The sequence below is a fragment of the Malania oleifera genome, chromosome 11 (assembly GCF_029873635.1).
Source record: "Malania oleifera isolate guangnan ecotype guangnan chromosome 11, ASM2987363v1, whole genome shotgun sequence".
In the NCBI taxonomy this organism is placed as follows: Eukaryota; Viridiplantae; Streptophyta; class Magnoliopsida; order Santalales; family Ximeniaceae; genus Malania; species Malania oleifera.
Genome location: NC_080427.1, coordinates 34,730,267 through 34,753,498, shown reverse-complemented (window position 1 = coordinate 34,753,498; position 23,232 = coordinate 34,730,267). Strand labels below are relative to the sequence as shown.

The window sequence follows — 23,232 nt, the reverse complement described above, 5'->3', positions numbered from 1 at the left end:
AAAGCCATCCACATAGGTTTCTTTTGGTAAATCATACATAAAATAAATCATTTTTTGTAAACATTTCTTATTAAAAACTGAAAAGTATGTGACTAATAGTGAATTATCATAAAGAAGGAACCACATTGATACAATCATACAACCTCAAGCATGTACCAAAGAGATCTCAAGACTTCATGGGTGAGCATGCACGGTTAAACAAAGAAATTATAATAATTTATATTTTAAAATTTTCATTTATGTGCTAAAAGTTCCACATCATAAATAAAATTTCGCATGAAACAAACATGTTTACGAATGACTCAAACGAGTTCATCTACACAAGCTTGAAAATTGTTAAAATGATAAAAGAACAAGGGATGAGAAACAAATGAAAGTGAGATTTACCTCAAGTCTACATATTGATCCCACCAGCAAGCTTCCAAACAAGCATAAACTCAACCTCTAACGAGCCCAAAGCAACCTTCCCCTTCACAAACCATTCATGAGCCCATGGATTCCTAAGCAACCAAAGTTTTGAGAGAGAGAGAGAGAGAGAGAGAGAGAGAGCATTCTTTTTTTATAACATTCGAAAAAGCTCGTATTCTTGAGGCTATCGACAAGTTCTTTTCTATATATATATTATATATATTGCTTACAAGCCAAAATAATGATTTAGGAAGACAGCAACAACTATACAGATCCATGCCTTCCGGCGAGTCCGGCACCAAAACTGGATCAAAATAATCTGTACAAAACTATCTTACAGCTATACGTGTTCCACTGTTTCCGCTAGATGAGCAGTTTCTAGGCAGAAACAGGATTGGATGAAGGCGGACCGGAGGTCTGAAATGCCATGTCAGACACTGAGGTGAATTTGCAGACTTTCATTAAAAAAGAAAGCAGGCCCGCAACTTCATCAATTATATTAAACCAACCAGTTTCGTAACATTATCCAGCTAATCCATTGTTATGAGGTGCGGTGTCATCCCCAGCTCCTCCTCTGAAACCGCCAGAACCCAACTCATTGATGGATGCAAACTGGTTCTGCTCTGTCAAATGCGTGCTAAATGCAGGTTCAAGATGTTCATTTACACTCTTCTTTGGCCTCTTTGGCCTCTTGGGTTTCAATTGTGGTTCATTGTCTTGTAAGGGATCGTCCAACTCATAATCAACTTGCATTGAGTAGGATTCGTTCATCCCAGGATAGGAATCTCCATTTTTTGTAGCTTTTTGAGGATTTCTTGGTCTTGGAGGAGACTGCTTCCCAGCACTAGCTTTCCTCTGCAAGTAAAGAATGATCAAATGTAAAATATACAAAATCACGAAAAGTCAAGATTCTGGCAGTTCTAATTCCTAAATGACAAACTTAATATATAACCAAGAGTTTTTTCAACTTAATATTTAGTCTAACATTTAATGAATTTAACCATCAAACAATAAACTAGGATATAGGATGTGCAACTGCAAAACCTACTTTTAAGCACCAATGAGTCATCCAATCTGAGGTAAATATCATAGAATTGTCTAACAAAAATGTGGCAAGAGGATAATTCATTTAATCAAGCAACTCAAATGCAAGGTGCCACGTGCAGCTATATGCACATCCACAAAGAGACTAATACTGCCAATAATTTTCCCACAAAAGGGGAGGGGAGAAGGGAGACTACTGCACATAATATTTGTGCCTCATAAGAATCATCAAGCTATTATAATTCAGGACCAAGTGAACTGAACCTCTTATCAATCCTGCATAATTTGGAGCAATGCCTACCATTTCATAGTATTTCAGAGACTACATAAACTTTCACTAATACACTCCCAACAACGAGTCTAATTTTGACTGGCTACTAACAACTTGATTCCAAACAATGCACTTCTTTAACCTGTGCAATTCTTCCGAACATCTCAAGAAATCATAAATTACCTCGCTTTCACAACACAGTTCCACATTAATTAATAACAAAAAACACCCTAAAAATTCTTCAATCCTCTAACCCACCATGATCAAAATGGACCAGAACATAAAACATGATTGGACATGCCTCTCCTTGGTAGGTGATTAAAATCCACATGACCAAACTACTATAATTAACTCTATTTAGTATTTAATTGCCAACAGATTTCATCCATAACTTGTCTCAACTGCAAAAGGAATAATGCAGTCGTGTAACATTTGCACCAAAAAACATTCTGCTTGCTGTGCTATAAAATTACTTCTTTAGCAAAATATTGAATGTGCCATAACTCAAAAAAAAAAGTTAAAAACTCCAGATAGCACCCACCATCCACTTGCCTAAAACACTAAACTAACAACAGCATGCTTTGTCACATAGAAGACGATGATAGGAAAATCCCAGTAAAATATATATATATTTATGAATGGTTTTAAAACCTCAACCGGTGAGCAACCAGCAAAGCCGATGAATCAATTGCTCGGTCAAACTGGCTAAATCACTAGTTAATTAATTAATTAATTATTATTATTATTATTATTATTATTATTATAGTAAAATCCCAGTAAAATATATTTTTATGAATGGCTTTAAAACCTCAACCGATGAGCAACCAGCAAAGCCGATGAATCAATTACTGGGTCAAACTGGTTAAATCACTAGTTAACTAGTGGTAGGAGGGAAATAAATATTGAAAGGTAAGAGTGAGAAAGGTTCAACTTAATCAAAATTTTACTTGAAGTTGGGGCGTGTATGAGCGTATGTATTATATATTACCTCATTGTGTATATGAATTATTTATTATGCAACTAAGCAAACAGCAAATAGTAAATGTTGGTAATCCATGGCTTTAGCATACCTGAGGTCTTCTCAGGTTTGACTCCCAGCAGCAGCACTATGAACCCTTTTACTATTATTTAGTATTTGTCTGACCAATAATAAATTATTATTATTATTATTAAACCCTCATTGCAATATATATAGTTTTATTTATATACATACATATTTATATTCATATTTATATATTTGTCACCTTGAAATCACTAATTTGACTCCTTGGTCTGACCGGTTTGAGCAAACCGATGGCATTTCCAGGTCAGTCCAGCCTGGGTTTTAAAAGCATGATCTACACTATATGTAAAAATATGAGTAGCGTAAATTATTTGACTGGACAAACCATGAAAATCATGCACTTGTTGGACATAAGAGAAAAACATTGATTGGAAAAATATTTTTGATTTTGTCTCATGAGGTGGAACTAGTTACTCTTAAGAACATTATTCACATCCAATTCATATGACTATAGGTAATCCAATCTAGCTAATCCAGAGTAGATGGATGGACAAGATTTGCATGGGCAATTCAAAAATGCCAAGTCCATAGCTTAGTTTATTAGACTAATAATTACTAGTCCATTCATCCAAGTGTAATAAACTATCAATGCATCATAATAGAGAAGAAAATACAGAACTCCTTATTGTGATTCACAATGAAGTGCAAAATGCATATGTTCTGCACATGGACAGAGCAAAGCCTGCGGCAAGACAACTGTACAACCATTGATGAGGAAGCCTGATATCTGGTATTTTATATCAGTGTAGCATTTTTACAAAGTTACAGATGAGTTTATTATACATGAATAATGAAATTCTAGTGCTTAATTTGGGCAGCATACCAACCAAGCCAAACTTTTGGGTGTTCAAGCTTGACTTGGTTTAAAATATATAAGCCAGCACTTGACTCGAGGACTATTATTCATTCAAACTAAAGCTTTAAATGAGCTTAAGAAGCTCGCCCAGCTCAGTTTGGCTTACTTTTTTGCTTGCTTTTTATAGTCAAGCTAACCCAAATCAAGCTCAACTCAAGGCTAAATATATTGAATTTTCCTAAATTAATATTTAAATTATATTATAATTTATAAATATATTATAATAGTTCTTTAATGAGCAACCCAGAGGCTAAAAAGAACTCCGAAAAGAGATCTCCACTATTGAATTAGAAGCACAAGTAATACCTATGCATCAAACTAGGCATCATCTAATCATGGTGGCCCCCACCTGTAACAGTCAAAGTTCAAGACTTTGCCTGATTGTACATTGTAGAGTAATTTTGAAACTACTATAACTTTGATTGCTTTGATTCCCACCCCTCGTCTAATAAGGTCCAAACTTCATTGGCAGGTAGGATAGGACACAAGTTAAAGCTTCCAATCCTAGAGTGAGTGTCCCTTTTCACTGCAATTGTTTGCTCATATAAGAAGGCTTAAGCAAATAGTATTTTCCAAAACACAAAGCCCACGCTCAGTTCAAGATCATTGCTATTCAAAGCTGAGGCAATCTTTTGAAAGCCAAACTAAAGCAGTTCAGAAACAGCCAAGTTCACCTGCATCCATCTTTGTGAAAGAAATTTTGAGCAAGTTGTTTACCAGGAAAATTACTAAGCATTTTAGTGATTATTTGATTGGATTTTAATCATCTTATTCATGGAAATGATGTAAATAAACACCAGTGATCATCTAATTTTATTTTTGGCATTAAATTAAGATGCTTTTTGAAAATGTGCGAGTTGAGAAGTTCATTTCCAGTGAACTAATTTTACAGCAAGGTGATTTTCAGGAATAAAGTGTTTCGTGTGTGTTAGATTACCACTTGACCTAAAAGCTTAAGCTATTAGGTTGTGGGCCAACAATGTATATCAAGTTTTAACACTCCCCCGCAAGTGCAGCCTGATAACACGTGAAGAGATAAATACACAACAAATAACGCACATTACAATGAATACAATAAGCTTTTTTAAACACCACACAATAAACCCAAGCGACAAGAATAGAACCTAGGCCCTCCTGGTCATCAGCTCTGGTACCATGTTAGACTACCACTCTTACCTAAATGCTTAAGCAATTAGGTTGTGGGCCAACAATGTATATCAAAGCTTTTACAATGAGAAATCCTTAGTTTGGAGAGTTTTACGTATATCAAATTTAAGCAAAAAATGGGATAAAGAAAAACTCTTAATTATCTGATCCCACCTACTGGGACTTGAGGGTTGGTAAAAACTCTAATTTTTAAAACTATAACCTGAACCCATTTTTATAACTATACAGCATAATAAAATACCAGTGTTTTAAAAGGCGTTCGTGAGGCACGCCTTGAGGCATTTTGAGCATAAAATGCCCTGAGGCATAACTTGAAAGGCATAAATCTTAAAAAGCGTAAGCCTCAAGGGATAAGGCGTTCGCCTCAGGACAAAAGGCGCATCTATTACGCCTCATATTGGAAGGCGTACGCCTTTTGGGAGCAGCCTGATTTAAAAAATTTAAAAAAACAAGTAAACAGCCTGATAGGGCTTTGATGAGTGTCAAAACCCCCCTCTCGAACGAAGTTTCTTTCTTCCAAGCATGGTTTAAAATAACAGTCGTGACCATTACGTAACGATTTTTGGATTACCGATACCGTTACACACCACGAAATCGGTGGAAAGAAAAATCATGTCTGTAGCGGTCGTTATGGTCCGAGACTGTTATGTAAAGGCTGCTACGGCCGTTACATAACCGCTACAAGATTGTTACGTCAAAAATTTATTTATTTCTTACTTTTTCATCTCTTTTTCCCTCTCTTTCATAAATCATTCTCAAAATACCATGTGGCGAAAGGGGGAAAAAATTATAATGAGGATGGCAATGATACAAAATTTACTATTTTTCAAAATACTCACAAGAGAAGCATTAATTAACAATTTGAAAATACTAACTCGTTAGGAAAATATTTTATTTTGATAATATTAGTAATTTGACATTCATGTTCTATATTTTTCAACTTCAACCTTCTTTCTTTTCTAGTTATTTTATATTTGTATTACTCGTATGTCTTATGTGTCTATTAAGAACAATGAGAAGAATAAATATGCATACATAGGTAATTTTTCTATCAACGGTGGTTAAAAAAAAATGTAAACTTATTGCCCTTACCAAATAACTTAGTCGAACTAAGGGGCCCTAAATACGCTAAAACTCCTTCTAAGAAGAGTTAAAAGTTTAAAACATGCAAGTACGCTAATATGCACAAGGTTGTGCATGCTTCATGATCGTTACACCTACTTCCCGTTATGTAACATCCGATACTCCCGGTTCTTGTTAGACCCGTTACCGTTACATTACGCTACCCGCTATTGCGATTTAAAACCATGCTTCCAAGCTTCCGTCTCTCTCCGATGACTCCTCCAGCTTCTCGTCTCTCTCCGACAAGTCGACAACTCCTTCCGACGTATCATCTCTCTCCGACCACCCCTTTGGAGCTCTCATCTCTTTCCAAGCTTGCGTCTAGCTTCGAAGACTCCTCCAGCTTCTAGTCTCTCTCCGACGAGTCGACAACACCTTCCAACCTCTCATTTGCCTCCGACAACCCCTTCCCATGTCTTGTCTCTCTCCGACGACCCACTCGGACCTATTGTCTCTCTCCAGCAACCCTCTACAGCCTCTCATACCTCTCATATCTCTCTGCGATCCCCTACAACCTCTCTGCTTCGAGATCTCATCTCAGTCTGAGGTCTCTCCTCGAACTAATTCGAGTATTCAACTCTGTCTCCCTCCAGTGTTGTTCGTAGCAGACTCCCATGAGACTCCCTGCCAGTGTCTCTAAAACTCGAGGTAAGCTGCAGCTGCTTTTGATTTGTTTCCGATTTCACTTTTCATTTTTCGTTTTTTAATTTTCAGTTTTAATTTCCTGTTGCAGCTGCTGATTGTTCCTATTCAATAAACAAAAACATGTCTGAATGTGAGTCAAACAGGCAAAAAAAAGATTTTGTTTGGAAATGCATAAAAGAAGTTGATGGAGAAAAATATTTTAGATGCAAATTTTGTGATCAAACTTGCAGTGGGACTGTTACAGAATTTAAACATCATTTGGCAGGTACAAGAAAGGGAATAAAACCTTGCCCAAAAGCTCCTCAAAATGTTAGAGATGAGTGCAAGATTGCTCTTGAAAATTTCCAAGAAGAGAAGTGTAAAAGAAATTATCTTCTTGAAGAGATTGGGATGGGTCCAAGACTCCAAAAGGAGGGACTCAGAGTACTACTTCTCCATCAGTTGGAGATCTTGAGCAACAAAACAGTGCGACTGGCCTTAATCCTAGGGCTAGAGGTCCAATGGATAAGTTTTCATCTTCACTAACCAAACAAGTCATTCTAAACTCAAAATGGAAGAAGGAAGAAAGAAATTAAGTGTGTAGGAAAGTTGGCCATTGTGTGTTCAACAATGCTCTACCATTTAGTTTGATATATTACGTATATTGGCATGGTATGGTGGATGGTATTGCTAATTACGGGCCAAGTTTCAAGCTTCCATCTATGCAAGAGACGAGGACATGGATCCTTAAAGAAGAAGTGAAAGACATCGATAGCATGTTGAAAGAGCACAAAAAAGCTTTGAAGGAATATGGATGTTCTATCATGGTTGATGGATGGACTGATGGGTGTTCAAGTGTCTTGGTTAAGTATATGGATGAGGTGATTGAGGAAGTTGGTGAGGAGAATGTTGTGCAAGTGATAACTGATTATGCAAAGAACATGATAAATGGTGGAAAGAAGCTTATGGAAAAGAGGGAGAAGTTCTATTGGACTCCATGCGCAACACATTGTTTGGATCTCATGTTGGAGGATATTGCAAAATAGAAGATCCATGCAACCACAATCCTAAAGGCTAAGCAAGTTGTGAAATTTATTTATAATCATTCCTATGTACTTGCAATGATGAGGAAGCATTTCACCAACAACAAAGAACTCATCCGCCCTGCAATGACGCACTTTGCTACTGCATTTTTGACACTTCAAAGCATTAACAAACAAAAGTGAGGCCTTCAATCTACGTTCTCTTCGGAGATGTGGTGCACTTCTACATATGCAAAAATGCAAGAAGGTATAAGGACTCGCTCAATAGTTTTATTTGACCAACATTTTTGGTCTCACATGGCTTATGTTATCAAGAGTGTTGTACCTCTTGTGTGCATTCTACGAGAAGTTGATTATGGGGAAAGACCAGCCATGGGGTTTCTCTACGAGTTGTTGGATTCGGCGAACGTAAAAATTGCTGCAAATTTTTCTAGAAATGCCAATAAGTATGGAACCATTTGGAGAAAAATATATGATAGATGGACTCCACAACTTCATCACCCTTTACATGCTGCAAGATATTATCTAAATCCCCAATTGTGTTATAAGGAGAACTTCTCTGATTGTGAAGGAGTGAAGAAAGGAATATTGGAATGCATGGATAATGTTGAGATATGAGGAGAGGCTAGCTGCAGACATCCAATTGGATTTGCTTGATAATGCACGAGGAGAATTTAGGACTCGAGTGGCTATTGGCTCTAGAATGTTGAGAAGCCCAAGTAAAAATGATACTTCAGTAAAAATTAGTTAATTAGTAGTACTCTATCCTTGTTTCTTCTTATAACTTGGATCTTCAATATGTGTTTTTTCTTTTGTAGCTGATTGGTGGAAGTGTTTTGGGACAAAGACCCTAGATTTGACGAAGTTTGTTATTCATGTTCTTAGCTTGACATGTAGTGCTAGTGAATGTGAGAGGAATTGGAGCACATTTGAGCAAGTTCTTAGTTTTTACGAATGCCACATTATTATCATTTCGCTCAAATATGAAAATATCTATCTAAAAATTTAAATGGCTTAAACTCAATAGTAGATTCATACGAAAAAGGGGAATAGATTAGAGCACAAGAGATTGAATGCTCTAGTTTACGTGAAGTACAACACCAAACTGAGGGAGAGAGCTCTAAGAAGAAGACAAAATTATGATCCAATATTGGTGGCGGAAGTAGCTTCAGATGATGAGTGGATCATTGAGAATGAAGAACCTATCCTCCCAAAAGATACTTCTTGGTTTGATGATGAAAATCTCCTAAAAGTTGATGCTGTTAGAGCTTTGCCCGTGGTAGCTTTTGAAGGAGATGATGCTCAAGCAACACAAGCTTCTAGTAGCTCGCATTCTATAATTCCTAGCAAAAGGAAGATTACTAATTATTGTTAGAACTTGAGTACATGCATATCAATAGTCATTTTTTAAACTACTAATTTATAATTCTCCATATCTCCTAACTTCTAACATAGCTTTATTAAATATCTAAGCATTCAAGACAATGCAAAAGGCCAACATTGATCACAATTGAGGAAGACGATGATGTTGAAGTGGGAGAGCAGGAATTTTTAAGTGGAAGAACTCCTACTATAGATGAATTTGAGGAGGATGAGGTGAAGACCTTGATAGTTCCCTCTGAACTTTGTTGAATTAGATTTTGATTCTTAGAATCTTGGATGATGAGACATTGTGATGCTTTAATTTGGCTTCTTTCTCTTCTTTTTGTAATGTTATGGCTCATGCTTATTTTTTAACATGTATTGTTTTGAGTTTGTTAGCTAAAATAGGCCTATATGATTTTTATTTTTTTTTTAATTATTTTTTCTCCATTATTCTTTTTTTTTTTTCATTTTTATACTATATATAATTTTTTTTTTTTATATTAAGTATTTAAAAAAATACAGTCCCAAAATGCTTACGCCTTAAGGCTGTAAAATACCAAAAGCAAAAAGTAGTCCCAGAAAAGTGCGAAACACTTGTGCAGAAGTACACTAGAGTCAGTAAAGCCATAAAAGTAGATTATAAAAACAGATTTCCCCATAACAAATTGGAGTAGCTTCTTAGACATGACCGCAGCTATCATCACAAAACAAGATTAACAATTTGAGATTCTTTAGAGAACATTATTCAACATTATTTGCATACCTTTTTACTACTGGACTTGGCTCTCTCTGGATCCGGAGAGGGTTCAGACCCAGTACCTTGGGATCCAATGTTTGCAAGATCCTCCAATGATGCATCCCCTTCAGCATTTAATCGGATACCCTTAGACCCGCGTTTGTTCTTTTGTTTATCCTTAAGCTGGCAAGGAAAAGTAAATGCAACAAAATTTATAAAATACTGAAACATGTGTGTGCGCGCACGCATGTGTCTGTGTGAGAGAGAAGTAATATATTATAAACATGTCCTGAAGCTTAATGAAGGCCCAACCTGCAATGGAGCTTCTCTCAGTTTCTGCTCTATCTGGGCATCATCCAGAAGTAAAGAAACAACATCCTCAGGAGCCAAAAGATCACCCTGAACATGACCACCTGTCATGACAAGCTGTTGGACAGTACTTTTTTGACTCGCTCTTTGCAAAATCTTCTCTTCAACTGTTTCTTTACAAATTAATCGGTAGACAGTAACCTATACCATGGAAAAGTGATTTAATAAAAGAACACAAAACACCACATTCCAATTACAAACAAATCCACTCCAATTCATTTCAAGTGAGAAAAATGTAAACAGCAAGGATACATAGTAAGAAAAGAATGTCTTCCAATTAAGAAAGTTTACAATCAATTAAATAAAAATTAACTTACAAGCCACATTGGCGGTGGTGATAATTTCCAGATGGAACATACATGTTACAACATACTAATTTACAAACTTTCCACTTCAAAAGAGGAGCATATAGAGGCCTTGCAGGGATACAGATATCATGTTTCAACATAGAAACATCATGCTAGCCATAGCAACTCCAAAATCTATAGAACACGAATGAATCTGTAAACATTTTTTTCTTTAAAATTGAGTGAAAGCACAAGTTATGCACATGCATAAAAAAATTGTTTTCCATGCATGTTTCAATATGAATTTAACTCTCTGCATGCATGAAAAAGTGCAAGACTATTTCAAAGGCATCCATGGCAGTACTACTAGTTGGTAGACACAATTCACAGAGGACACGCCCACAAAAATGTCAATTTTAAAAAGGAATGGTCATACACATAACTGGAGTTCTTTTTTTCCCCAATGTAATCATAATTTTCGAGAATACTGTAATGGCGCATTTGTTTCATGTACTAGACTTGGCTAAGCACTCTTGGCCTAATGTTTGGTACAGCACAGCTATAGGAGGAGGCTTCTTAGCCTCCTCACAAGGGCTAGAACAGGCTAATCCCGCCCGGCGCCCCCCCCCCCCCCCCCCAAACCAAAAAAAAACAGCCAGCTCGGGGTAAGGACTAAAGGAGCTAAAAGAAATAAAAACCAGGAAAAAAAAAATCTACCTGCCTATCCTATCCCTCATAAATGGCATACCAGACACGGAATAGGATAATTAGCCTATTCACCCCAGTCCAATACTATTCACCTACTCCAATCCTACAAACCTTGGGTCCTTAGCCTAAAAAACAAATGCACCCTAATAGGACCCGCACTTTTGATACTTAATAGTTGCTGGCATACTTCATCAAAGTTACACTACTTACACAAAGGAAACATGAAAATTCCAAGAATCCAATAGAACAAATAGCATAAGAACAGCACAAAAGAAGATGGAAATGTCAAGAAGGTACTAACATTCTTTGTCTGACCCAGCCGGTGGGCTCTATCCATTGCCTGTAAATCCAAGGTTGGATTCCAGTCACTTTCATAGAATATGACAGTGTCAGCAGCTGTCAAGTTAATACCCAGTCCACCAGCCCTGGTACTCAGCAAGAATACAAAGATATCACTCCTGCAACAGAAAATTATGAATTTGTTATCAACTCTTAAGAACTCACACGATTGCATACTGCAAAGAACCAAGAAAAGAACTTCTTCAAAACCATATACCAAAAACTAAAAACTTTATTTTAAAATATACATATATATATCCACAAAACCCAATATATGCCATATAAAAATCCATACCGATGCTGGAAGTCATTGACCATGTCTCTGCGATCCATAATAGTGGAGGATCCATCAAGTCTAAGATACCTATATTTCCTATAGTTCATGTAGTCCTGCAATTAGAAGGAGATATCAGGATCACCTACAACACTCTTCAATAGAAAACAAATGACCTGCCAACTAGCTTCTTGCAAGTTCAACTTAGATGAGTCAAGATCATAGGATGAATCAGGATGTCAACTGATGATACCAATGACACAAACATGATCAATGCTTACTTCTATCCCACATTACACAAAACCCCGAGTCTAAAATATAAAATAACTAGATCTCCTTATTGTTGTCCCTCCCTCATTTGACTCATCACAAATGTGTCAGTTGATGGAATGACAGGTATAAGCATCTCTATGAAGGAAACAAATCTTATATACTGAAGCTAAATGCAACAGTGGCACACCCGTAGAAAAAAAAAAAAAAACCCCGGACCCTTTAATGGATCTTTAGCTTTGCCTATCAAATATTTAATTGAACTTTTGGCACATAATCTTGATATTACACTGCCTTAATTGATGCTGAATGTTATCATCTGAACATCCTGATCAAAATTGATGCATACAAGAATGCAACAAAGTGTAAATATTTTTTTAAATGTAGCTCCATCTGGGTGATTGAAAATACTAGATCATAATCTCCGCAGTCAATTAGCAAACTAAAACAGAGCTTTCAGATGTAGGGCTACAAAAGAACTTATACAGAAAATATTTGAGGTACCTCAAGAATATTCAACATTTTTGTCATTTGTGCAAACAATAGAACACGATGATTTTCTGCCCGCAGCCGTTTTAGTAGTATATCCAGTGTCCGAAGCTTCCCAGAGTCCTATAAAAAAATTTTCAAATATCAACTCCAGCAAGCATAAACAGAAATGGTAAGTCATAACAACACAAAAGAAGAGAAGGGAAGATCGGAGGAAAATAAAGCTTACTGTCAGCAACTTTGCTGGGTCAAAGCTTTGCATTGGTGGACAAGACCCAAATATCTTATATGTCAACTGAAGGGCAGGCTGTGAAATAGGTAATTCAGAATCAATCTCTTGAATCAAGTGATGAGGGCCACCTGGTTTCCGGGGTCCATTACAGTCAGATGTGCGGGCAAATCCAATTAACAACCTCTTAACCCATGGGTGATGTAGTTCTTCTAGCATTTTGTAAGCAAAATTTCGATCTGAGCAATGAGCATTTATCTGTCAAGGAAAAACAAGAAATCTTACACATCAAGATACTGGTGTTGTTAATAGCTACTAGAAATGGATAATAATAAACAAATAAACTAAAACATACTGGGGGAGCTCTCGTTCTAGGAATGAAAGCATGTGCTGAATGAAGAACCCTTATGTTAGACAGAAGTCTATCCTGATGACTGACAACCAAACCCTCAGATGGAGCATGGCCAGGACCTGTTGCAAGATTCCTTCTAAATAAATTAACATCAGATCTTGAAGGCATCAGTAACATTCGTGCAACAGCTCTCACTGTTCCCTTTTCAAGGTGACTGCAGGTAAGATCTTCATCAGTCTCTAATAAGGAGTCTAAAATTCCGTCTAAAAATTGATCGTCCCATCTCACAATGGAAAACAGTAGCCTTTCCATAAAAGAACCAGTGGCCAGAAATGAAACCTCTGTTGGGGACAAATCCATCAAGCGGGTAAAACCAAATGACCCGCTCATGCCAGACAAACCATCCAAGCTACTGTCTCGTTGGACAATGGATCGATAAATATTTTCTGCAGAAAATATATTAAAATGTTTCTGGAAGAACTCTGTGCAAACAGCAGGCCCGACAGCTAAGCTTTGTGCAACTTCTTGGTGGATAAGCTTTGGAATCTGAAAGAAAACAGTAATCAGATCAACAACATATATGGAAAACATACCCTCCCTCACACATGCATGAACACACAAATGCACATGACAAACAGTCTGTTCTGTACCTCTTCTTCAGAGCAATTAGAGGTGAACAAACACACACAAAATGCATGTTAATAAAAAGAAACAACATGCAGTACATAAATTTGGAAAAATTTCAACTGGATGCACTTGATAGAATAATTTTAAAAAGCGCTGCCTTTACAGCCTAATAATTTCAAGAAATTGCCTCCTCTATTGCATCAATAATGTTCAAGAGGAAAACAACGATTCCACCTTTCACCATATGAACTTTCAAATGATTAAAAGTGCTAAAACATTAGAAATTTCAGGGATTGTGTATGCTAAGTCTTCCTTCACATGTCCAACATGAAATTTCTCTCTATATGTGTCTTCTCAGAATAATATTTTAAGATACTCATTTAATGCAAACGAGGGTATAAATGCAAACACCTAATGACCCAACCAACTCCTCCCAACCCCCCAGAAACACACACACTAAAATGCGTGCACCGAATTCTGCTGCATGTGCCTATCTTTAAGTGTGTTAACATTATCCTAGAGTTAGTTACATTCTACATATATATATATATATATATATATATATATATAATAAAAGTAGAATTTCATTAATAGATTAAGAATATAAAGCCAGGAGAATACAACATCTCCTCATCAAAATCTGGAAAAATCCAGAAAAAAACAAAGATAAAAACCGGAAAACTAAAAAAAGACAAATAAAACCAGCACAAACTACCAATCCAACACAATGCGAATTGTGATGAATATCAGTAAAGCTCACCCACTTAAAATTCCCCTGCCCCACACACCAAAGAGAAGCCATATAGTGTATCCTTTCCCAAAGCATCAAATGCGACGATTTCTTCCCTAAAAAATATGTGCATTACGCTTCATCCATAATAAGGAATAACTATTCCCAAATTTCATCATAGAGATATTTATTCCTTTCTTATTACATGTTGAATAAAATAATTAGGAATATGTATGGAATAACTATTCTTTGATTCCCAAAATTTAAACTATATTCCATCTTACTCCAAGGAATAACTACTTTACATGCCTACTTAAGACACCCAATGCAATAACATGCATGCATAAATACAAATCAAATAAAAAATGAAAAAAAAAAAAAACTACCCGACAGATCAAATGCAAAAACACAAGCATAAATGAGAATAAGCATGCATAAATACAAAACTAAACCAAAATATGATAATTTTAAAAAATTAACAAAACAAAACAGGTCAACAACTTCAAGAAAATACCTTGTATGTAATAGGATTCTGACCTCCAGCATAGTGTATGTCCTCCAACTCCCCAAATGGAGGAGGCAAAAGAGAATTTGGAATTACTCCAAAATAAAGGTATGTGCTCCCCTCATTCCTTTCAAATAACTCTGGATGATTGCAAACCTACCATGAAAAAAAAAAAACATTCATTGAATGAGTGGAACATTTTGATTATAATACACATGTGCCAACAATTCTTAGCCTCGAAACAAATAAGTACTATTTAAAGGAAAAGCGTGAAGAAAAAAAAGATGCAAGAATCCTCAACAAGACTAATAATAGTGAACCTTTCTCAACTGGATAACAATATTCATTAAGTTGAGAATTTTCTTCTCATTTAAATGCCCACGGTTGCCATCAAACAACTCAGCAAGCGATATCTTGTTCTTTATAGCTTGATAAAAGACCTGCTGCCGAGAACTTAATTTGCAGTGCACTGTAACCTCTGTTTTCCCAGTCAGCTCAGAAATCACATCTTTCTTAACTCGTCGAAGCATGAAAGGCTTTAAAACTGCATGCTGTAAAAAGAGGGAAGCAGCCAAAACACAACTCAGAAACCGCTCAATAACCTAAACCTACAACATTCATATCAAAGTGTAACTGTTCAAATATCTTCATCCAATGGCAAGAAGGATTGCAATTATAATGTTTTTATAAATCTAACATGTAGGTTAAGGATGACAGAAGAAGAGTGACACAAATATATTAGCAACATTAAAAAACCAACAACCAAAACAATGAGAGTATGAATCAAATGCCAGTATTTTACAGCAACACTATGCTGTCATCGGTGTGGTCTTTTCCAACTCAGAACTGTTCCAGCCCAGCCTACCTAACTAACAAGAGTTGCAGTCCACGCCAACCAAGATTCTAGCCCATATCAGTGGCTATTGAATTGATTCCATTTCAGTTGGAAAACTTCTTCAAAATTATTATTAGAAAAAATGCAGAGGGATGTTTTCAAATTTGTTCATTCTGGTGAGTGTGTACTCATACACATGTATTTGTGAATACATGCATTGATGTAGAAGCACCATTTGAGTGATGGAGAGGAAGAGGGACTTTCAGCAGAAAACCAGCAGAATCAATAAAGGGAGGAGAGCATAATGTTTCTTGGAGAGAGGGAGACAGAAAGAAAGAGGGTGTCCAAGAAAGAAGAAGTTCAAATTGGGAAACAATTGTGCCCCTCTCCAAAAAAAAAAAAAATAAGAAGTATAATGGCACTACCATTCATGAACATTTAAGTGCTCTGGAGAGAAATGACACAATGCCCTGGGGGCTATGCATAGACACATAATCAAAACAGATAGCAAACAGTCAGTAAATTATGAAGTAGTTGAAGAGAAAACCAAAAGAACAATGGAAAGGCATAGACACCTATCAACATGTTTCTCGTGTTTATCCAGAAGCACACATAATAAATAGCACCCAAGAGGATAACATATTCCCAAAAGAATATTTTAAGTCAAATTTCATGAAATTTATCAACTTGACATGTAACTATTCCCCCAAAAAGCAGTAAAATCTGTGAAAAGTAAAAACTGAGTGCCCCTTCCAACAAGATCAAGATATTGGCATAATGCCACATATGCTTCAACAGTGACCTTTCCTTTTCAACCAAAGTTAACTTAGGAGAAAAAATAGATATTTCCAGTTTTCACAACACATATTCTTATGACAAGCAGTATATGAGATACAAATACAAATACCCCAAACCAGCAATTTATTCAGTTATGCTATCGGGAATAAAAATGCACTCACCAATCTGTTCAGCTGGTGCTCATTTAAGGTGCCCCCATGTTCTGCATGGTTCTCAATTCTGGAGAGATTAAAAGGAAAATGATTTAAAAAGAATTTACTTATAATGTGAAATCTGAATGCGTTTAGCATACAGACTAGCCAAAGAAATATACCCTTTAGAAAACCACTCATTGAATTGTTCATGGCTGTCAAATAAAGTTGGCATTATGAAATGAAGAAGGGCCCACAATTCTGCCATGTTATTCTGGATCGGAGTACCAGTAAGAAGCAAGCGATTTCGACAATTAAAACTGAGCAATGTCTTCCACCTTATACTGGGAAAAAAAATAATTTCAATACGAATACAATATAGTTTAGAATACAGCTTTCAGAGTACTGTAGTCACTATATGCAGAACAATCATGTAACAGTCCCATAATCTAAAATATTTGCATGAAAGCATTTGCATGAGTACGCACACGTCACAAAACTTTACCAGAAAATAGAAGGGAATGGACACAAAGAAAGAAATGAACTTTTAACCTCAAAATTTGGAGTCACGGAGCAGAAGGAAAAAAGGGAATTTTAGGGGAAAGATTCTTTGTTACGCAGGAAAAATTCTACCGTCCAAGTAGTTTATGTTTACTGAGTACTATTATGCTCTAAACACAATAGAAACGGACTTATGAAAGTGTGCCAGAACAGTGATATGGAAAAACAAATCCACATGCAGCAATAAAACCACAGTAAGATATAGCATGCTGGTATGCTGCCTGCTACCTTTACAGGAGTAATCATGCATAATAGATACTCATAAATTAAATGCATCCAGCAACTTTTATATGATATTCAAACCTGTTCGAACTTTTGATTGCCTGGGCTTCGTCTAGCACCATGTATTGCCATTTCACACGTCGAAAGTACTTCTCATCAGACACTAACAGTTGGTAGCTGGTAATCAGTATATGGAATCCAGCTTCCCTGGCCAAAAAAACCGAAGAGAAGTGATAGAATTACAAAAACAGTCTAACATGACCAGATGCTCAATAAAAGATTTCCAAAAAAAAAAAACTAAAAGCTAATTTTTATAACAGCTTGTTGTCGTGGCATAACAGTGTCAGAGGCAAAATTATAAAAAGTGCCTGCCCCTCCATGTGCCCGTGTGCCTCTTGTTTAGATGTGAGACATGTGCTATGGGTATAATTTCCCCAGTGTCAGGAAGCTGACCCAAGAAGCAAAAATGAAGGGTTCAAGAATAATTATTTAGTTATTTGGAGAATAGCTAGTTATATCTGCATATTCCTGTCAAGAAGGATGCTTCCAAAGAAGGAATGGAATAAGTCAAAACAGTGTGAGTGCTTGGAGTGCCTTACTGCTACTTGTCTTTAAGTCATAATAACTCTTTCAGACAGTAGCTTCTGCTTGATAGCAATGTATGCGAAGCATGCCAAAATCAGCCAGCCCTCTGCTTCGACTCATTTGAAAATACGCAACACAGATAATCCTCTTCTAAAAATCTTTTTCTCAAGTGCAAGTGTGTGACCATTTCAGTCCCCAACATGTTTACACCTATTTTTTACCTACAAGGTGTTTGGTGGGGGGGGGGGGGGGACCAAATCTCATCCTTGTGTCAGACAAAGAACCTCATGTCCAGACATAGTTATTTTTTACAAGTTTTATAACAAGGTAAAGAAATTTTTACCTTCCTGTGATTAGCACATTTTAAGCACAACCAAAATACTTTAAACTGTATCATTCCATGAAAAAAGAAAAATAATCTTTACTGACAAACAATTACCTACGGTAAAGACGCTTAGGGTTGATATTTTTCCTAAGTATTGTCCGCTCTTGAAGCCCACCCCAATATGGAAGAGTTTTCAAGTCAGGGCAGAAACGACTAATTTCATCAGCCCAGTTGTTCAAGACGGAAGCAGGAGCAACAACAAGGAAAGGCCCCCATATATTTTTTTCCTGGAAGAACAATACAAGTTACTACAGAGAAGAGCTCAAAGATTCAAAACATAAAGTAAAAAAAATTACCTCTGCCAAATGAGCCAAGAATGCCATGGCTTGAATAGTCTTTCCCAGGCCCATCTCATCAGCTAGAATACCATTTAAACCCTAGGAAGACAAAACAGAAACCTCTAAAGTCAACAACTGAAAATCTAAGCAAATTCAGGAGGGAAAACTAAAAGTAAGTACAAATTATAAATATTGCAAAATAGCACACATTCATCAGGTATCGCTTACCTGCTCATAACAATTAACCAGCCACTGAAGGCCTTTTAGTTGATATTCTTTGAGGCAGCCTTTAAACAACTCTGGTGTCTGCACTGATGATGTTACAGGCATGGTAGAGCTGAAAGTATAGGTGACAGAAAGTTCAATATACCAAGGCTCTGTCTGGAAGTTGGAAAACAAGATGGAAAGGAAAGCAAAACATAAAGGAATCCACTCTTTCTTGTTTACTTATCAATGAAAATGAGAGAAAACAAAATATATTGTAACAAAATTTTTAGTTTTTACATCAACCTTTCATTATTCTTAATTTGCAATCACATGAAAATATTTTAATTCTTAATAGTGTTTGAGATGGACAGAAATACAATGAAACTGATTTCTTTCTATTTTTGTTTCCTTCCTTTTGTCTCCCAAAACCCTTGTCCACATGGAGACAAACTGATCAAAGAACAAAATGCCCCCACAGCTTAGCACTATCCAGAAAGAGCAAAGACAAGGAAGAGAATGAAGAAGAAAAACTCACGGGTGCAGAAGATCTATGCTGCTAGACCCTGCAATTGAGGCATCCTGTGAAGGTGCCTCAGGTTCGGCAGCTTGTCGCAGCTTCAGGCATTCATTATCAAATGCACTAGTAAGCTTCTTCTGCTTAGAGACTGCATCTTGAGCAGCCTTCAAAGCCTCCATTTTCAGTTCAGCTTCCTCAGGATCTTCATCCTCTCCAGACCTCGCATCAGAAGAACCCAAAGCTGCATCTTCTTCATTTTGTTCATCATCTCCTACAGGTAAAGCTTCAGAGGGCTGTGAAGTTGGCTTGTTCTGCATAAAGTGACTGTAGAGTTCTGTCTGTGACAACAGAAAATTGAGCCTCTGCTGTTGTCTCTTTGCTTCTCGAAGCTCTTGTTCACGCCTCAAAGCTTCTGCAGCTTCTTTTTCCTCCTTTTTCCTCACTTCTGCCTGAACAATGACACAATGTGAACTCTAGCAGTCAAAATATTGGCAAAGGCATGCAATATGTAAGGGTCTATATGAACTTACAATAAAAGTTTTATTCCAACTTTCATCATAATTCCTTTTGTTCTTGACTATCAGGATTCAGCTAAATCCAGGTGGTTGAAATTATCATACCATGTTAATAAAACATATGGGTAGTAAAGACTCCAAATTCAAATTTTAACTTGGTAGGATACTCATCCAACATTAAGAATTAAAAATGACAGAACTAAGGTCCATTATTAAAAATTAAAAAGGGGGATGTGCATGTCATTCAATGCGTGATGCATTGTAGAAATATAGAATTCTGTCAACAAACAAATGCAGGGAGAGGGACAGAAAGAGCATTTAGTTCACATTGACTGTGGACTTCTCCGAAAGAAAAATAAATATTTATGGCTGATTGATTCATGAGGTGCATTTGAATAACTTCACAAAGGAAATGAGAATAATACCATTTCTTTATCTACTCTCTTCCAATATACCAGCATGTCTCTTGCCAGTTTCCTTGTGCGAATTGCAGCGCCTCTCATTAATTTAAGTGATCTACTCACCTTCATTTTCACCTGTTAAAGAAAACTAACTGCAACTATAAATTGCAGAGTCCAAAAATAGACAGCATAAAATATCTAAAACTCAAAAGGACACAGAAATAATACACATGCCTCTCTTTGACAGATTTCTGAGCACCTCTTCGCATCAGTTATTTGCTTCCTGTGAAAATTAGTAAAAACCTTATGATGTTTGGGTATGTCTCGTCTGACAATGTTTACCCATACTTTTCCAATCTTGTCCATTTCCTCCCTCTCAATCATAGAAGGATCTTTCTTCACCTTTTGTTTCTTAGGTAGACTTCTTTCAATGATCTGTTGCCAAATCAAAATGACCAAACATGACTCTTAAGAAAAAGAAAATAGAAAAGAAATCCCACCACCCTAAACAAGAACAACTTGTTAGTATCAAATACCCAGAAAAGGGAATGCACACCTCATATGTGTCTCCTTTCTCCAAAACTTTCACGTAATAAACTTGCAATGTACCACCCTCAGACAAGATAGACCTCTGTATTCCTCCTGCTGCACCCTCCGGGATTGAGGAAGAATTCAAGCCAGCATCAGTGATTTTAAGACTAAACTTCTGGGCCGAATTAGAGGCTGCTAAGGCCTTCAATCTTGCCTGAAGTGATTCATATTGGGGATGCAGATCACCTATCCCTCCTTGGCATTTAGGCCCAAACCTTTTATCACTGGCCATCATTGCAGCCAAGGATCCTAAATCTAAGGTACCCTTCAAGTAAAATTCTTCCACCCGAATATCTGAAAAACTCGGCAAATTCAGTGGTCCTGCCAGCTTGTCATAGGTTGGAGGGATCCTATAAGTAATACCCTCTCCAATATCCAAAAAAGAAGGTTCATAAAATTTCCTGCGAAAATGTAAAATCTGCTGAGAAAAAATTTATTTTCATTGAAAATATTGAATTATGTTAATCTATATTTTATAATTAATTTTTATTAACAATCTTAACATTGAGACAAGGCTCACCTGGGAATCGCTTAATTTTTCTAAAGTCTAAAAAGAAAAATATTACCACATACACAGTTCTACTAAGAGAAATTTCAAATGTAGCTAGTTGTTAGTATTTTGAAACAAAGGGAGGAGGCATATGCTGCATACCTATCACTACCATATTCCGGTGCAAAATGTGACCCATGATAGTTTCCAGGCTTTGGACAACTATCAGCAGGGTACTCAGCTGTAGTTTCCGAGTCATGCAATCCTCCTCTGTGTTCATTCCCCAATTTCTTGCCTTTTAAACCTAAATTACTTTTTGGAACTAATATCCCCATTCGGGCAGATGCAGGACTTGTTGAGGAATCTTTAAGCCTCCTCTTATATTTCTGAATGTGTTCCCCAAGCATTGATCGATACTGCTCCTCTGTAATGCGTGTCCCGTAACTGCCACCCTCGTCCTCCTCTTCACTATTTGCAGACTCAATGCGGGACCGCCTCTTCATATTCCCATTGCCATGTTCCACCATTGCTCCACCTGCGAGCAAACATCAAAAAAGCAACAGCAGCATACCTAAAGATAAGTTAACATGCCTCAATCAAAACATAAATTAGCGGGGAGAGAGAGAGAGTAGTTAGTGCAATTTAAGTGAATTTTGAAGCATTGAATCCTATAAGATCATCGTAGCTTGAACTTAAAATTCAAAAAAAAAAAACAAACTTCCGCGACTAGAAAACAGGAGGAGTAACAACAAACAATAATTCGTAAAAAAAAAAAAAAACTCTAAGAATCATGTGCCTACCTTGGCTACCTCTGCTCTCATCCTGACTACTATTCCCATAATAATCAAAATCATCATCTTGTTGTGGAAGTTGAAAGTTCATCAAAGACTACAATAAAATCCAAAACAAGAAAAAACTACAATAGAATCCAAAATAAAATAATACATAGAAGAATGTACAAATAAATAAATACGTAAAACAGAAATATAACAACTATTAACACCCCAACGCCCATTGAAACACCCATAAACACAAAAGCAAAAAACCACAAACAAAAACCCTAATTTCTGAAGAAGCACTCCAAACTAACAGCAACAACAACAAATTCTTCAATTCAATGACCCAAAAAAATTAAAATAACCCATTTGAGGATATGGAAAACCCATGTCGCATACCTCAAGATTGAACAGATTCGAGTAGGAGAGACCGTTGCTCGACGGGCGCTTGACGTCCATGGAAGGATGCGTCGCGGCGACAGAGTGTCAAGAACCTCGAGAAGAAGTGAAACCCTCGGTTTCTGAGAAGCATGGAAACCGTAGGGCTTGGAGATGGGAGAGAGAGATTAGGAAGCAGTCCTAACCCTAGACGAAGAGCGAGAATGGGACAGCGAGGTGGGTCTGAGGCGCAGGATAACGAAGAAGGTAGAGAGAGAAAGAGACGGGCCGTGGACACAGAGGGCACAGAATGCATCCCGACGTGCTAACGTACGCAGTGGCGTGGATCTTCGTTAACCTGCACCCACCAGGCTCCGTCTCTCTCTCTGTTTCAGAGTTGCAAAGTGCCTAGGAGAGAGTGTGGAGGCGAGATCGAGTACGGTCGTACAAGGACGCGAGATTTCGTGACAGTCGTACACGTGGCGACTTGAGCTATCCTAAGCCGTTGATCGGTTGACGGGGTCCCCAGTTTTGCAGGATGCTGGTTCAATCAGAGCCGTCGGATCGGGTAAGAAGCGCCACAATGTCATCTTACAAATAGTGCTTTCACTTTCAGCTTCTCAAAATTTGGAAGCATCATTTAAATTTTATTTTCCTAATATTTAATTTCATTAACAAGGCAAC

The 23,232-nt window shown here is 36.9% G+C and overlaps 1 protein-coding gene across 1 annotated transcript; it reads right to left on the bottom strand.

Annotated features, from left to right (window-relative positions):
* Positions 1–536: 536 nt before the first annotated feature.
* Positions 537–22,958, bottom strand: LOC131168133 (chromatin-remodeling ATPase INO80). Its single transcript, XM_058127367.1, has 23 exons — positions 22,570–22,958; positions 22,195–22,282; positions 21,557–21,929; positions 20,870–21,305; positions 20,548–20,748; positions 20,338–20,448; positions 19,416–19,846; positions 18,902–19,010; positions 18,692–18,772; positions 18,450–18,622; positions 17,507–17,632; positions 16,825–16,986; positions 16,673–16,730; positions 15,199–15,429; positions 14,888–15,034; positions 13,020–13,562; positions 12,665–12,922; positions 12,451–12,558; positions 11,698–11,792; positions 11,365–11,521; positions 10,012–10,209; positions 9,727–9,882; positions 537–1,263 (listed from the first exon to the last, which is right to left on the bottom strand). Exons 1-23 carry the CDS (start codon positions 22,627–22,629, stop codon positions 931–933), a joined length of 4,635 nt encoding a protein of 1,544 aa, XP_057983350.1. The 5' UTR covers positions 22,630–22,958; the 3' UTR covers positions 537–930.
* Positions 22,959–23,232: the final 274 nt, after the last annotated feature.

Bases quoted from the DNA above. Each gene is read 5' to 3' on its own strand.
- LOC131168133 (XM_058127367.1), bottom strand. From the start codon at position 22,629: ATGGACGTCAAGCGCCCGTCGAGCAACGGTCTCTCCTACTCGAATCTG. The intron at 18,623-18,691 runs GTAATTTTTTTT...TTGTTCTTCCAG, and splicing joins TCTTGGCTCATTTGGCAGAG to GAAAAAAATATATGGGGGCC. The intron at 15,035-15,198 runs GTTCACTATTAT...TTTTCATGGTAG, and splicing joins TTGTTATCCAGTTGAGAAAG to GTTTGCAATCATCCAGAGTT.